At 34.4% G+C, this 17,880-nt stretch overlaps 1 protein-coding gene across 2 annotated transcripts in view; it reads right to left on the bottom strand.

The window, feature by feature from the left end:
- The window catches only part of Galntl6 (polypeptide N-acetylgalactosaminyltransferase like 6), a 1,135,405-nt gene that overhangs the window by 704,655 nt on the left and 412,870 nt on the right, over window positions 1-17,880 (bottom strand). For both annotated transcript variants that reach the window (XM_048455743.3, XM_085680327.2), the window contains one exon: window positions 15,736-15,844. In XM_048455743.3, the coding sequence (XP_048311700.3) occupies window positions 15,736-15,844 (109 nt within the window). The remainder of the gene's footprint in view (window positions 1-15,735; window positions 15,845-17,880) is intronic.

Here is a 17,880-nt window from a genome sequence, read left to right as displayed (position 1 = left end):
AGTGTGCTTCTTGACAAGCCTGCTACTGAACTCTTTCCTTCAGATCCATAAGGTGGAAGAAGATAACCGACTCTTCCATATTATCATCTGACCTCCCCATCCACTGTCTACACACACACACACACACACACACACACACACACACCTAGCAAAAAATAACAATCTTATGATGACTCTGTGGGTAAAAGAAGGCAGAGACAAAAGGTAAAAGATATGAGTGAAGGGGATACTGCAAGTGTCCAGATGAAAAAGAGTGGACACCTGAACTGGAAGGTAGCACTTTATAGTAATGGAGGGACAAAAATATAACATGGTTGCTGGACTAAATGGCAGTCTCAGTTGATGAACAGGCTTTGCAGAAGAAATAAATTAATAGAGCGTAATATGAACCCTTAGTCAGTTCAGACAAATGATGGGAAATGGTTGACATGTTAGGCGGCTGCAAAATCTTTAATAAAATGGCCTTGACATATTGTCAAATGATAGCATCTGGATAATTAATATATCCATTATTAATCCAGTGTTTGTAAAATAGTTTTCATACATATATACAATCACAGAACCAGAGGGATATGTGATAAATTTCTCTGGACTGACACAATTCCTGCAAGTAACAGGTGGTAGAATATTAGTTAAATACACATACTGCTCATTATCCCTTCACTATTCCTCAATAAATTAAGATTCCTCTTTATTTAATTTTCAATTCAAAATACAGATGAAATATATTTATTGTTTAAAAATGATTAAAGTAAAAAGTTTTATGAAGTACAATTATTAGATATATAGTCACTGTCAAGAGTTGACAAATATTTTCCAAGCAGTTTTTATGTGTGCATAGATTTGTATCAATATAGATTTGTCTGTGTATACATGATGAGACTAGAAAGAAGATAATTAAATAGACAAAAATAGAAAAGTGAAGAAGGAGAAAAGAAGAGGCACGGGTTATTAAAAATACCCCAGCATAGGGACTGGGGATATTTCTCAGTAAGAAAAGTACTTGCCATGAAATCATCATGACCCAAGTTTACAACCTTAGTGTAAACATGGGTGTCACCGTGTGTGCCTGTAATCCCAGCACCAACCAGAGGAATCAGGGAAAAGAAATAGCCTGAGACATACCGACCAGATTGTCTACCTCAGTTGTCAATTCCAGGGTTAGAATGGTGTGTGTATCTAAAACTATGACGAGGGATTGAGAAAGATATGCAGTGCCAATCTCAAGCATCTTCATGCATGTGAACACACATGTGCCTACAAATACACACACACACACACACACACACACACAAATGATATTCTTAAATAAATAATATTAGTGGAGCAAAAGCCCATGATTGGTGACTTTCATCCCATAGTAGAATCATGTGTATTTTAAAATACTTTGTTTATACTCTTAATATATTGAGAAATCACTATTATTTTGAACTCTTTTGATTAAGTGAATAGGCTTAACTAATTATTCTTCTGTTTACTTTACACTCAAATAATTAAAAAAATGAGTGGAGGGAAACTATTTTCATGCACCCTTAAGCCGCGTTCTATTCACTCCAATCGCAGAAAGCAGTGCGGGCTGTCAAGCCAGTGAGGACTAAATTAAGCAGTGTTCTCAGCTCTTTTGTCAGAGCTAGAGTAATTGCATATTTGCGGAATTTTTTGTTTGAAATACCAACTCTCTAGGGGAAAAGGAATCTTACAGTCTCTTTTGACATTAAACAATGGCTTAAAACACGAAATTATTAAGGCCACAAGAGCCTTTAGCACAGCTGTTTGGAGACACATTGCGATACCAAATTAATTTATCTTATGTTTGAATTTTTGTCACCCATTTTTGTAGTAATTTATTTTAAGAAAATGACTGGATAACTTCCATAACTATTCAAGAATTTGGGCACATTCATGGAAGTCCCAGGGCTTCAAATGTTATTGCATGTTTTAAGAAATGGTTCCTGGCATTTCTCTCTGCTCAATTAAATCTACTTCCCTGGTCGCATCTACAGCATTGCAACAGAATAGGTATGATAGCCTTCCCTGACTCCTGGTCCTATCTCCTGTGCATCCAGCAGATAGTCCCCTGCTTGCCTCCCTACACTGACTCATTCCTTTGACTCAGTCCCCAAGTCCAGCATCACCAACTACTAACAAGAGGGAGCGCCATTTTCCTCACTGACCCCAGCATAAAACCTTGCCCCTGACCTTCTTGCCCTAGACTCACCCCAATAACTCACCCTCCAACACCAGCAGGTATTCCCTGTGAACACATCAGCTGGACAGATCAGGGAAACAGGTAAGTTAACTGAAAACCTTCACGACTCCCTCCTCTCTTTAAAAAGCAATCCCCAGTCTCATGCAACCTCTCCATTTGAATAAACACTGCAGACTTCCTTCCCCCTTGTCCACATTGCCTGTCAATCTCACAGACTCTCTCTGCAACATCCCTCTCCCCACTGGTTACTTTATCCCAGCCCCTACTCCAGCAGGCATTCCCAGCTAAACCACAGACTAAGCCTGCCAAGAAAGCAGGTAGGGGGTCTGTAGATCTTCCTCTCTCCTTTTGTTCCTCTATAGTCACCCCCAGACTCATTTACTGCAGAGCTTCTGGAATGATCTCTCTTCACTGCCCTCCCCTATTCCAGAAGGACATGAAAGAAGCAGCTCCTTGCTCGTCTCCCTTCTCTCCCTTGAACCTCTTCATCTATCTCCAGTCTATCTTCATCCCTAAGTATCAGCTCCCAATACCTAGAAACAAATTTTACCTGTATCTCCCAATGGTCATTGTCACTGAGAAATGTCCAAAGGAACATTCATATTAGGGAAGTCATAGGCATGAAAATCCAGAAACGAAATAGTAACCAAGAAACAAAACACTGAACCAACAAAGCCAAATCCAGAAATCAGCACTTAGATTTATAATGGTCCCAATACCAGATGGTTAGATGCCAGTGAAAAGCACAATAAATAACATTCAGGGCCATTTGTCTCCACGAGGGTCTAGCTATACGACCACAGTAGGCCAGGAATATTCCAACACAGTCAAAGCACAAGAAAAAGACTTTAAAACCACCTGGACTTGATACGGGTCCTTAAAGAAGAAATTAATAAACCCTCCAAATAAATACAGGAAAATCAAAACAAGGAGTTGAAAGAATTGAATAAAACTGTTAAAGACCTATACATGGAAACAGAATCAATAATCCAAACTGAGAGAACTTCAGAGATAAAAAATGTAGGAATTTAAACAGGAGCTACAGAGGCAAACTTCACCAACGGAATACAGGGGATGAAGACAGAAACTCAGGTATTGAAGGCATGATGGAAGAAAAAGTTAAATCTAAAAATATCCTGATACAAAATACCAGGAATATGGTATACTATGAATATAGAGTATAGCATTCATATTAGTATTTCTTATGGGAATTCTGATTCTGGGTATGTGAACCAGTGCCTGCTTTTGGGGGTTTTTCTTGTCTAGCTTTAATGTGTGGTGTTTCTTTCTTTCTTTTTATCTTAGTGTGGTAATTGGGAAGAAAATGGTCCCTGGGATGGTGCGGATTTGTTGGAGGAAAGGAAAGCATCACTGTGGAGATGGCTTTGAGGTCTCAAGCTCAAGCCATGCCCGGTGAGGTGCGTCAGAGCACTTCCTGCTGCCTGAGAGGTAAAGACTAAAGACATAGGACTCTCAGCTACTTCTACAGCACCATGTCTGCTTGCATGCTGCTCTGATGAAAACTGACTAAACCTTTGAAAATATAAGCCCATGCAATGAAATACTTTTACTTCATAAAAGTTCCTGTGGGCATGTTGTCTCTTCACAGCAACAGATGCCCTAAATAAGACACCTATTATATTCTATCTTGTGATGTTTGGTTGTTATTTTTTGGAAACCTGTTCTTTTCTAATGAGAGACAGAAAGTGAGATTGGAAGGTATGACGTGAGAAGAAACTAGGAAAATTTGAGAGAGAGAAAATTTAATTAGGATATATTGTATGAGAAAAGAATCTATTTTCAATAAAAGGAAAATTATAAAAATAATTAAAATAAAAAATGGTTACTGAATGTATGATTAAAAGCAAAGATTACTTCTTTTTTTGAGACTGAACATATGCTTTATTACTTGGTACAGTTTCTTTTATATGCATTTTCCCACAAACAACATCAATAATTGAGATCCAAAATATTTTCTTCTTCTACCACACCAAGTATTTAAGGATGCTAATTAAAACAAGAACTATATATTGTATGTGCATCTATGGGGGTTATCACTACTTTCAGCTCCATTTTTTTCTTCTCTGTTAATGATTTAATTATCATGTAAAAGAAGTACAAACAACAAAATGAATATCAAACACATTGTCAAAAAAGGAACTTGATCAAAGAAAGTTTTTAATCTGAATTGTTAAAAATGCAAACATTCTGTGGAAGTTTAAAAAAGAGTCATTGCAAAACAGTTAAATCCTGGATGGGGGCAATGGATCTTGGGGTTTTACAACACAGCAGCAAATTGAACTCTCAGGAAAGTCAAAATTTTCAAATAGGGCAGTAAGTTATTGCTACTATAAGAAATATATCCCTGGAATAACTACTGTAACGTCATACTACTGCACTTAACAGTGACATTGTCCCACACTTGCTTGTCTTCAAGGATCAAAAGATTAGGAAACAAACTACCTCAAGACCTAGCAATACCACTTTCGGCATACAGCCAATGGATACTCAATTGTACAAGGACATGTGCTCAACTATGTTCACAGCAGCATTATTTGTAATAGCCAGAATTTGAAAACTATCTAAATGCCTCTTGAATGAAGAATAGACAAAGAAAATGTGGTACATTTACTCAATGGAGTACTACACTGTAGAAAAAAATAATGACATCTTGAAATTTGCAGGCAAACGGATGGATCTAGAAAACACTACATTTAGTGAGGTAACCCAGACCCAGAGAGACAAATTTAATATGTACTCACTTATAAGTAGCTTTTAGACATAAAGCAAAGAAAAACCAGCCTACAATTCACAACCCCCAGAGAACTTAAAAATCAAAGAGGACTCTAATAAAGGCATACAAGGATCTAATCTACAGAGGAAGTGGAAAAAGACAAGATCTCACGAGTAAATTGGAGCTTGGGGATCATGGAAGAGAGTAGAAGGGAAGGGGGAGGAAGGGAGGGGAGCAGAGGAAAATATATAGCTCAATAAAAATGTTGAAAAAGTATGTGAACTTCTAAAAGCTGAGAGAAAAAAGAGAAAAGAGGAGTCTGCATTCTCTTCATTAGTGTAAATTCTGCTAATTTTATGACTTATTCTTGACATTTTTCAACAAGAATGAAAGAGATGTCTCATCACAAGTGTATTATTTGTGTAGCTAAGATCTTGTGCAATCAATGAGGACTTCTTTTGCAAAATGTTGATTTCTCATCATAGAAATTTCTGCCACATTGTAATACAAAGATCCTTTGGTTAAATTGTATTTATCAGGTGCAAATGTTGTCTTTCTCTTGTTGCTAGTTTACTTGAAAGCTCCATTAAGGCAATACATCATGTAGCTATATTTAATAATGGCTACCAATGTCCAATTTCTACATTTAATATTAGACATTCAACCTTCCTGCATACTTTCATCTTACACCTTATAGGATTAACTTCTCTATTGGTTGATCTGGTGTTATTGTGACCAAAAATCCTTAGTATAACAATGTAAGGGGGCTTGTTTCATTTGATTGCTTTGGAAAATTTTCAGTCTATTCTGATGGAAAGTCATAGTGTCTTGAACAGGAGATTATGGTAGAAAGTGATTACATGGTGGTAGACAAGCTGGAGAACTGGAAGTTGGCATTTATTTAATACTGACTTTCCAGTTTGAGAATACACAGTTCAGTAGTTTTGTGAAAACTGACTAAATGAGCTATTTTTAAGGGTTTCTGTAAGAGTCAACTGCAGGCTTAATGAAAGGATGCCAACACAAAGTGGGAGAGGGAGGGAGTCTACCCATCTCTCCAGGGTCTAGGAGTCCTGCATGGGGTACTTTCTGATACAATCTATTAGAAGAAGAGAGGTAGAAATTCAGAACTTGTAGCAGTTACCAGTATGGCTAGGTAGTTATCAAACTTTCATTGTCAGAGTAAAGAAGGCTGACACTGTAAAGAAAACTGACAGGGTACTTGGTGAGGTTCCATAAAGACCCCAGTGCCTAGAAACATGGGAATGTTTTACAGAATGGAGAATAGAAATTATTAAATGTAACAGAGAGCATAAACCTGAGCTTTCTTGTCACTGTTGATGGTTCTTCCTGTTACACTGGGATCCCTAACTGGCTTATCTTCATCAAATTCCTTTCTCAAGGTTTAGAGATCCTTGTAATAGAAGCGGTTTAAAAATTCTAAGAGCCAAGAGGGTGGATGACTTTAAGAAACCTGTATTCCAGACGCAAAAGGGCAGATGCACAGACAAAACATACAGAGAATGTGGCCTTGTATACAAGTTCCAGTCAGGCGAGGTTCCAACACTGAGAAAGGGAAATGGACATGGACTCTCACTCCTAACCTACAGTTAACACCTGCAGGCAAAGGGAAATTAGTTTTATCCAATGGAGTCTCATTGGGTACATTAAGGACATTTCAGGGTAGACACTTTGCTCTAGAGTAGATGGCCAACAAGCCAAATGTATTATTCATAGACTTCCATCTCTTTTCCATTTGTTTGGGCCATTGTTTTGTCTTAGTGATAGTTTGCTTCATGGTTTACATTTTTTTTGTGGAATTTTTAAAAAAAATCTGTGTGTTTCTTGTTTTATGTTTGTGTGTTCTTTATAGAGAGAACATAAAGTTGGGTGGGTAGGGAGGTATAGGATTAACATATATTGTATATAATTTTTAATTTTATAAAAAAAGAAAAGAAAAAGCTCTTAAGTTACCAGCAGTTGGTTGAGACAGTAAAATTCAGCTGACATGCAATATAAGTGACAAGAATGGAGGTGAGGGAAGACAATTATGATATGATAAAGATGAACAATATAGGATTTTGCTGCTTTCACTGGACTTTATGTGCAGTGTAGGCTCTGTATTGACTTCACACAGGGAGTATAATATATATATATATATGCATATGTATATTTTACATGTATATAATCTCCCTTAACTTCATTGAACTTATTCTTTATGTAAAATTACTATTAATATTTGTCCTGTGTTTTTTATTTGTGTGATATAGATTTAATATAAGAAATCACTCTGTATAGTTAATACATCATACTTATAGAAATAATTAAGAAAAAAAGTATAGACAATAAGGAATACATAGTAAAAAAAAGCCAGGTCTTTATCCTAAAGTGTAATGATAATATCCAAAATTTCGATAGTAAATTTAATGCTTTTGTTTTGGATCAAAAATAATTGTACTGAATATGGGAAATGATAAATAGTTTGTTATGCTGACAAAATTATTTATCATTATGAAATATGAGGCATAAAGAATAAATATGAATCTACAATTTTCTAGTCACAAACCCTTTGCCTTAATTGCAAGTGATTCTTTAATGAGTGTGATTCCTTAATAACAAAACTATTATTTCCACCTATGGATCAGGATCATAATATCTACAGTCAAATTAACATGTACTGCTAAATTCTGTTAGATTGTTATGTAGGCCACTGCCTGATAAATTAATCTAGTCATTTCCATCCAATAATAAAGTTGGGTCCCTAAGGCTCAGTTGGTCACCATAGAGATTCACATCATTATTAAATACTTGAGAATGCTAATTCCATTGTGCTCTCCTCCTCATCTAATACCAGCACATCAAACATTTCACTAAAATAAATTAGCTATTCAGCCTTGTTTTTCCCATTAGTATATGAAGTATTCTTTATAAATAATGCAAATTTATTAAACAAATTAGGGGAATAGAAATCTCTCATTCAAGTAATAATATCCATGTTCTGGGCTACTAGCATTCCTAAGAAGCATTCATGTCACATGTCACATGCCTGTGGTTACAAAATGTCAGAGTAAAAGTTTCTTTTCTGGTATGAATGATGCTTAAGATTTGGTGTTATTCAAGCAAAGAATATCAAGTCAAATTGTAATGTATGGTTCTGATATTAATCTCAAGAGCTGGTGTTGTGCCTCTCCTTGAGGATAAAAATGTTTTCTCTTTTGCATTCATTAATAAGTGGGTCCAAGAAGGTTCCAGAACTCATTACTGACAAAACTGTGCCAGTTTTTGGATATGAATTTTGATAGAAGCTCCAAGTAATCACTTTAATTTCTATGAAATTGTGACTGAAATATAACATAATTCATTAACGGCAATCTGGGTTCAAATAAATGGGTCCCTTCAATCACGAGAGTCTCTGGGTTGTTACAGAATCATGAGGCAATTGTAATGTTTTCCTAATGCCCTGGTGTTTATATAATGACCCAGATTATCAAAGACTCAAGCTCAAATTTCAATTACTCTTCTTTATAAGGCTAATACATGCTACACAAGTATGTAACTGTGTGTAAAGATGGCATCTCTCTTGTCATTAAAAGATAAAGCAAAACAATGGTACAAAACTTTATGAAATATCAAGTTGTTGCTGTCACTGGTACTGACATAAACACTTTAGATACAATGGATATATGAGTTTTCATTGTGGCTGTTGGAAGAAAACAGAGTTGTAAATTTCATTATCACTTAACAGTTCAGACAATGTTTCAAGCTAGGAAAAATAATTAGAGCAGAAAAATTTTGCAAAATGGAATTTCAGGCAAAATATCCAGTTAAACTTTGGTTTCTTGGTCTGTGTTGATTCTAATCTTTTGCTTTACTAGCTCTTCAACCGTTTGACTTTGAGCATTTCTTATTACAATCTATCTCTCTATTCACAGCAAAAGAAAAAAATAAAAGTTTTCTTCTTTCATAGTCAAAGATTATGATCTAATTATATGACCTTTGCAAAATATGTACTCTTACAGACAGAAACAATTTGCAATAATCACAACTGTACCATATTGAAAGAGATGTTTGTTAAATCATAAATATTCTCTAATGTAAATGCTAGAGCAAGAGAGAGGTCTGTCTGAAATACAAATTAATAAGCCACCTACACTGAAAATGTTTGCCAGAGTTTGTCTATATTGATTATATATGAATGCATAAGAAAACTTATGACAGTCAATCCAAGTTATAGTTTTATAGGAGCAGATATAAAGGCTATTATGAATATATAAATACCACTTAGAGGGCAGCACATGCATTTTAATTGGACAATTTTATTAACATTTAAAATAACTATGACTGGTGTGATCATCAAACCATATTTTACAACTGAGTGAAAAAAAAGACTGTCTCATGCCTTCTTACCTGCAGAAAGTAGATATTTCTAAACAAAGATATTGAAAGTTTGACAAGTAGCTAAATTAAGATGATTTTTCAGTTATGAGAATCAAACCTAGGACTTTGTGATTGCTAGAAAATTATTCTAACATTGAGCTAAATCTCCACCCACCCAAATTAAACTATTTATAAAAGATAACATTGTCTATATTTTAATATAAATGGATTTCAGATTAATAAATCTCTTGAAATGTTGCTACATTTCTATTTTCAGATTGCAAGATTGAAGTAAATTTTCCCTAGATGACTTTTACTCAATTTAGTTTCAGCTACGTATAATTCTATTTTTAGACATATAGATGAAATATCTCAATAGAATCTTTTCAGTTCATTTTACACTCTACTAATTATACAATGCTTATTAAAAGCAGTATTTCATTAATATTTAATTTTAACTAAATGAATAGTAATAAATTTAGTTTGGGTAGTTACTTAAAATTGACTATCTGCCAACAAATATCATTATGACCCTTCTTGAGAATACACCACCGAGGTGTAAATCTCAATACACCCTTAACAATAAACATTAAAAATAAATGCCAGATGTGTTTTAAGCTGCATGATGCATCAATAAAAGTAATCAGAAGTCATGCCAATTTAACCAGAATTATATTTTTTCTTTAATCTACCTTTCTTTCTTTCTTTTTGATTGTATTTACTTTGAGAAAGAAATGTAGTTATACTCTTTCCCAAATGGATGCATTTGATGTTCCTATTCTTTTTGGCTAGCAATTTTGTTCAATTATTTAGAATAATGACTTTTAGGACAGAAACGGGTCCCTCATCAGCACTGAAGTGATATGTTGTCTAATGAACTTAGGAGAGCATAACACTAATGATTTACATTGTGGTATATTTCTACCTCTCAAATTTTCTTTGAATGAATATCCTTTCAGTACTGTATTGCAGAAGTTATCAGGAATGAATAGGATATATTAAAGGCAACTTAAGGGGACATGAGATGCATTTTCCAAGAGAGAGAAAGTATATTGTATCCAGACTTTTTCACTGTTTTTTTTTCAGTCAAGAAGCAATTCAAATAATCCAAAATAATATTGTAATTTAGAGCTTTTGGGCAAATGGTTATATGTCATAGAATCATAAACTTGTATCTACTAATCCCCCCCACATGTAGATAGATAGATAGATAGATAGATAGATAGATAGATAGATAGATAGATAGATAGATAAACAGACAGACAGACAGATGTATATCTCTATAAGAAAATTAAATTTGGAAAATTTAGAACATGAATGATTGTTTCTATATATAGTATCATGGTGATGGGAAGACTCTTCTGAGGTGAATAGAAATGAATCAGTAATCTTCATGAATTAGTTTACGTAATATGGATAAAAGTGACTGAGGAGGAGGAACAGACAATGAAAACCTTCGGAAATTTCAGCATATTGGAGGAGGACACGAGGGTACCAGACTACATACTACTCAATTTATGAGGTCAAAGATGGGTCAATAATAGATCATGTTGGGACTTACAGTTAAGGGCTTGAACTTGGTTTTAGTTTTAAATTTGATAGTCAGCCTTTTTAGCAGCTTTAATGGAGAAATGAAATTATTTGATTATCTCAAGATAATTCTTCTGAATTTTATTTGAATAATTATCCAAATATCAAATTAAATAAGAAGTATCATTTACTTTTTTAATAAATACAAACTTAAATCTTTATAAAGTCAACAGGTCTTTAGCTTTATAAAATTAAATGCATAGATTGTTGAGGCAATTCACACCATAACAGTACCTGACTTAACAACTTGACACAAGTTCAACCCTGAAATATCACTCTGGAAGGAGATAGCTGCTTCCTGAAAGCTGTCTTTTCATCTTCACATGAACACTATGGCACATGTGTCCCCCTACATACTCGTATGTACACACACACACACACACACACACACACACACACACCAATTCACAGAAGTAAAAATAAAACCCATGATCTTAGCTAACCAGAGGAAGTATGAGAAGTGTGTTTGTTAAAGACTAATATATCATGTTAGTAATTGTGGTGAAGTACACATACAATTAAGAAATCGGATATATGGAAAATGATAGCTATACTGAAATCCTTAAAGGGTACTTAATTTGCTATTGAAGACATTGTACAAAGTCAAAGGTAGCCATTGTTACCAGCTGATCAAAATTTCGCGGGTGCTTCAAGCATGTTTTGCAGCAAGACAGAAATAACTCAAGTAATAAGGCCAAGAAATGAGAGAAAACATTAAAATAACATTGTTATAAACACAAAAGTATTATGAACGCTCAAAAACCGTTAATGATATGAGTAGACAATTTTAATATGAAGAATATCCTAAATTACAATTTATATTAAGGTTATTAACATGTCTGTAAAGCAGGTTTTTAAAATATGTAAAAATCAATATAATTTTCATTTTCTAAGATTAGCACTTATAAACCTTAGAATCAACTTACAAAGTTCCCTGAGTCACAGTTAATAAGCATGATATGCCCTGAAATAGATAGTTTGGCAAATATTAATTATATTCTAATTTATTAGTACATTTAATAAACCAATTATTAAAACTATAGATACATTCTCTTCATGTCAGTCAGAAATAATAAATGAAAGAATAAGGACACATGAAAAACACCCTTTATTTGATTAATAACAAGAGTAATTACTGTAAAGATTTTATATGTGAACCATTGTATTACTATGACAGGTATTTTTGTTTGTTGAATAAGATTAAGAGATCTAGAAGACATCATAAAAACACAGAAATTTAATTTATATGATTCAACACTCAGATAAATGGAAAAAAATCTATTAAACATTTTTGAAGTTTTAATATAAATAAAATACAAATAATTGCTAGAGTCCTAAATTCTTCCATATGAAAATGAGCATGTGGATTTAGGTCTTAAAAATGGTACAGAACTTCAACATTGGTGTGACCTATCCTTAGGAAATTATCACTGTACGGGGTATTGGGTTTACACCTCCAACCACAGTCTTAGGCTAGATGCAGTGGGATCAAATCAGAACCTCACAGTGAGAATGAAAAAAAGAATAGAAAAGAGAAAGAGGGGAAAGGGGGAAGAAATGATGGAGGGGAGAAAAGTGGAAGAGAATGAGGAAGAAGGGATTGATAGAATTTAGCCAAATAAAAGCAAAGAACTATTTTATAGCCTCATAGACAAAGATTTGAGATAATACGTTTTGCTAAATTAACCACCAAAGTACATTATTCAAAAAAAATTGGCACTGTGTAGATTCGTAGGAATAATGGTACTGAATAGATTCATAAGGAAGAGAAAAATAAAAATCAACTTGGAAATTAATAAGAATTTTTTCACAAAAGGAATAAAAACAGTTTATAATCACAATAGACTAATCTCTTTCAAATGGATAATATGTAAATTGCAGTGCTGATGTATAAATTCATTACAGTTTATTGGAGAAATACTGTTAGAGGAAGACGTGCTTACCGGGACTTGTGCAGTGGGAATTCAGTCCATTATTGACGGAAGGGAAACTGCCATAAGAATTTTGGAGAATGATTTACTATGGCCAATGATATAAATTACTTGAACACACAAATATACTATTTGATATATTCCTCAGAAAATCTTGTCTCTGGCACAAGGGTATACAAAAGTGTTTATAGAAGGATTATACATGATAACTAAAACATTCAAAACATCCAACTGACCTCAAATCGAATTTATAGAAATTAGCGGTACTGAACGATTTTGTACATTGACACAGATTAATATAGAAAATAGTTGTAAGTGGGAATAAAATCTTTGGACATGATTAGATTTCAAATAAATTTTGAATGCAAGCAAAAACCGTTTAAGGGTAAATACACAGTGGTAATAAATCTGGAGAAAAGTAACAAAGTAAGCACTAGATTTCAGTCTCAGAGGAGACACAAAGGCACACTTGGCATAGATATGGTACCTACAGAAGTAATTTATTTTAAAAATCTAGTCATGTCTGTCTGAATGATTTAAAATGTTTTCATTTAGGGTATAGTGATGTATCTTTCAGAGAGCCATTAAAAAGCCTTATATTAGTCACTTTTTTAAAAAAGTTACTCACTGGGCAGTGGTGGCACACGTTTTTAATTCCAGCACCCAGGAGGTGGAGGGCAGGTGTACCTCTGTGAGTTCAAGCCCAACCTGGTCTACAAAAGATAGTTCCAGGACAGGTTCCAAAGCTAAAGCGTGTCTCGAAAAACCAAGCCAAACAAACAAACAATCAAAAAATTACTCACAACTAATTTGTATAAAAATATACTGCATTTTCAGATTGTTTGGATATTCATTTATCCATGTAGAGATAAACCACACAATATGTGGTATGAAACAGAAATAAAGGGAAACAGATTGATTTATTTAATCCAAAATTAGTTCGCACCAACTGAAGGTATAATCATTTATATAAAAGTAATTAATGTGATTTAATATTATAGTTATGGAGTCTGGAATGTTGACCATTAATGTGATTTAATATTATAGTTTTGGAGTCTGGAATGGAGTTAAGAATGCATGCGGCTCTTCCAGAAAACCTGAATTTAGTGACCACTGACAATGCGGGCATCTCACAGGGGCTTTTGCTTCATGCGCTCTGATGTTCTCATCTGACATCCATGGGTACTGCATTCACGCACACAAGCATACACAAAATAAAAATGTAATAAAATTTAAAACAGTTATTAGAATCTGATGCCCAAATCACTATTTATTTTATATATCATTTATTTACCAAATATTTAATCATTATGAAATTTCTACAATGTAGACTATCAGAAATATGAATTGATTTGCGATGTAGCTCATAAACGGAAAGGTTAGAACTTTAAACTAGCTGTGTCCTTTCCCCATAGATCTGTCATGTCTACATATTCAAATATTGCATTGCTTTTGATGTCAGGAATTGGGGCAGTTAGAATATGAAGAACTGGATGCTATTAAGCTCTACATGGTGTTAGCTAATTAATGTTCATTATGTTAATAGAATATTAAAGACTCAATGTTATATAAACTTTGGTGAATATCTACCAAAATTATTCTGAGAGTCAATGATTTACTTAGTGTTAAACCTTTGTTCAGTATTTTTGATGATTTTATTTTTATTATTTTGTTACAGATTCAGTTGATAAGGTTAAGCAAACATTTCCAAAAACCCTTGTGTGTCCTGAAGCATGAAGAACAGATGGCCATATTAATATAGGTGGACAAAGCCTGGTGGAAATAGGAGATGAGAGGATTCACAGGTGAGGCAGGTGGGGAGGAAAACAGTTTTGCGATTCTTTTCCTTGGCTTATTGTCAAGGTGGGGAGAGGAGATCTAAGAAAAATCAATTCTCTTAAAAGAGGAACTATCGTTGGGATGAGCTGCTTTAACGAAATACAGAGGTGGGTTCTGCTTGATAAAAAAGAAAAGACTATGAGAAAAGAGTGAAAAGACCTATAATTAGATCAGTCCTGCCTGATGAGAACAGCCCTGCACAAGTCAGAATGATGTAACTCTCTAGCTGCAGTTATCCTGAGGTGTTGTATTTGTAGAAGGTTGACCAGGACGACCTCTTCCTGGGTAGTCATGGTTGTGCTCCTGGCTTGACCCAGGGGCAGTACTTCACTGCTGTTTGCATCCAAACAGTAGTCACCCTATTTCTGTGACACCGTCGCTGTGAGAGAGCAAAGTTACTTTGGCTGAGTGATGGAATGGGGACACCCTGGTCTGCGCGGTCCCCTTCCATGGATTGCTACTGATGTATCCTTCTGAAGTTTTCATTGCAAAACTCCATTTGTTTAAAGGGTATTTTTGTCATTTCTTTCTGTTAGTTATTTCCATTAGCTAGAATGTTACACAAATTCTAACCTAGCTTGGTCTATTGAACCATTACTCCAAGTATCAACACTTCAGATTTCCAGGTGCTCTAGTTTATGGACTTGCTACAGTCAATGAACGTGCCAAAATCTTGCGGCATGACCAAGTTGCTTTACATTGCCATTTAGATATAATTCATCCCAATGTGTGAATCTGGTTCAGGTTTCCAGGTCATGTGTCATTGGTAAATCTCAAGATCACCCGTAGAGTTATTTTTAAAAGGCCTGGAAACACAAGAGAATATAGATGTGACATTTTCAAAGACCTCTTCTGGAACCAAGGAGAGGCCGTTCATTATTTGCCTTGTCTGTGAAATTCCAAGTCATTTTGATTCTGTCCAATGTTGATCCCCAATGTTCCCATAAGACAGACATCTTTACTGCATGCAGAAGGAAAACCGACCTAAGAGCTTTGCTGTGAAAAACGAAATACGGAGGTAAAAGCCGCGCTTGGTCTTACTCTGAAGTTCGTACCTGAGCGCAAAGCCTCTTTCTGAATGCTTTCATAGTCATGCCAGTCTTTCCTTCTCAGACCATCTGTCCACGAATAGAATTGCCCATCTCCCAGGCCCAGTGGAAACGTCTGTGGAAACAGAAAGTATTCAAGCATAAAAAAGGAGGTATTTTCTTCTGCATGGTTGATAAACACAGCAGGGCACATAAGAGGCAAGGCAAGAATATTTTTTAATTAAATGGCTTCTCTGAATATTTGAGATGAAAACCGTTGGTACTGACTGGAAAAATCCACATTCTGAGCCCCGTTTTAATCTTTAGAGTGAGAAAAGACCCACATACAACCACATATTATTAAACATTTTATTTAATCTAGAGACTGTGTTAAGTACAATTTATCCTCCCTCGTTGTTTTCTTTTGTTTAATTGATTTTGTTTGTGACTGGTGAAGTTTTATTTGTTTGGGTCAAAAGTATTTGAATGGCTTTTTAATAATATTAGCAACTGTTCATTGAGTGCTCACTATGAGATCAGTACGCCATTAAACGTGTTACATATAGACTTTTAAGTTCTTTTAACAATCTTGAGTTACAAATCCCCATTTTTCTGGAAATCAGACTGAAGCCAAGAGAACTATAACAACGTTGTTAAAAGCACTATGCCCACACCATGGTTTGAACCCACTCTTTGAAGACTGGCATTGTGGCCTTCATTGACACCAAAGTACTAGATAAAATTTCTAAGATTTCTGGTCAAGTACAGTTTGTGTTCACAATGAAGGTTCAAATGGGAACCCTAAATCCAATGTGTTGTGATATCAACTTGGAAAGTCCCCTTGCTTATATTTCTGGAATAACTTTATTTCCTAACTTATGTCCATGGTTTAGAATAAGAAACTAAAATGATTTTAAAAGAAATTTATTTTCACAATATAGTTTTAGTGGCATTCTACTTGTATTTTAATAAATAAAGCTAAATCCCAGCCTAAGAGAGGACTGTAAAATAGGAGGGCGCAGCTCTCAGGCTCATTCTGCGATTCCTGGAGGCATGATCACCATTTCGGATTGATAGTGATGTAACAGCCAGTAATTGACTGGTGCCTTTCAGATCTTCAGATTGAACCCCACTTTCTCGCTCTGAGTTTTTATTAATCTTGCTTCCCATAGTAGCCACGTAATAACTTATAAATAACATGAAGAAGCAAAATTTGCAATGTAGAAAATGTCAATTTATTGAAAGGTGTATACAATCAATTACATATTTTTCCCTTAGAGTATTTCGAAGGCAAACAGAATATCTTATCTTTTAATTTTAGATGTCATTTCCATTGCATTTTTTATTTACCATTACATTATTTTTTATAGCTTACAGAATAATGCAATACTTTGAAAGGCTAGAAATAAGAAATAATGGTTAAAAAACCAGTGGGTTTAAGTCAGACTAAAAGTCTTCTTATTTAGATGACAAACTCACATAGTTCAGACATTTGTAAAAGTTTAGGTCACTGCAGGGACAAACAAGAACGATGACACAAAAGAGCGATAATGGTGACTGCACACAAATATTAAGAGGAATGAAGATGAAAAAATGAATTTAGGCAAAAAGGAATCATGAAGTAGAGGGGGGAACCGTATGAGGGTTGATAGCAACCGTTTAAAATTACAATAGCACACTAGCAAAATCTAATGAGAAATTATAAGTAACTGAACCTAAAGTATTTATATACTTTATAGATGTGATTTATATCAGTCAATTTACAAGTCTCTATTCCTATAGGTAAGGCTACTTTTAAACACAGATTGCAAATGAACATATTTGAGATGTCACTGGGAACCATCTTGTGAAACAAACTTTGTCTGTTGACTTAGAATGCTGCATTTCCCCTGTTTTCACATATTTATGGTAGAGACCTCATTGCAACTCTTTATTTAGATATATTGAACACAAAGTTGATCTTTAGATTTTTCTACAAAAGGAAAAACAGAAATAAAAAGAAAAAGAAAAAAAAGGAAAAGCAGGAAAGAGACCAACACATACAGAAAAAAACAATAGTTGGATTAATTGTCATGAATTGATCATAGATTGAATTAAAATATCTTGTAAGGCAGCCTAAAATTTTGGAGACAAAATTTCAATGACACCCAAGGACAAGAGGCTTCAGTAATT

This window comes from Myodes glareolus, chromosome 23 (assembly GCF_982192425.1).
Source record: "Myodes glareolus chromosome 23, mMyoGla1.1, whole genome shotgun sequence".
Classification (NCBI taxonomy): Eukaryota; Metazoa; Chordata; class Mammalia; order Rodentia; family Cricetidae; genus Myodes; species Myodes glareolus.
This window is presented reverse-complemented; position numbering and strand designations above follow the sequence as displayed.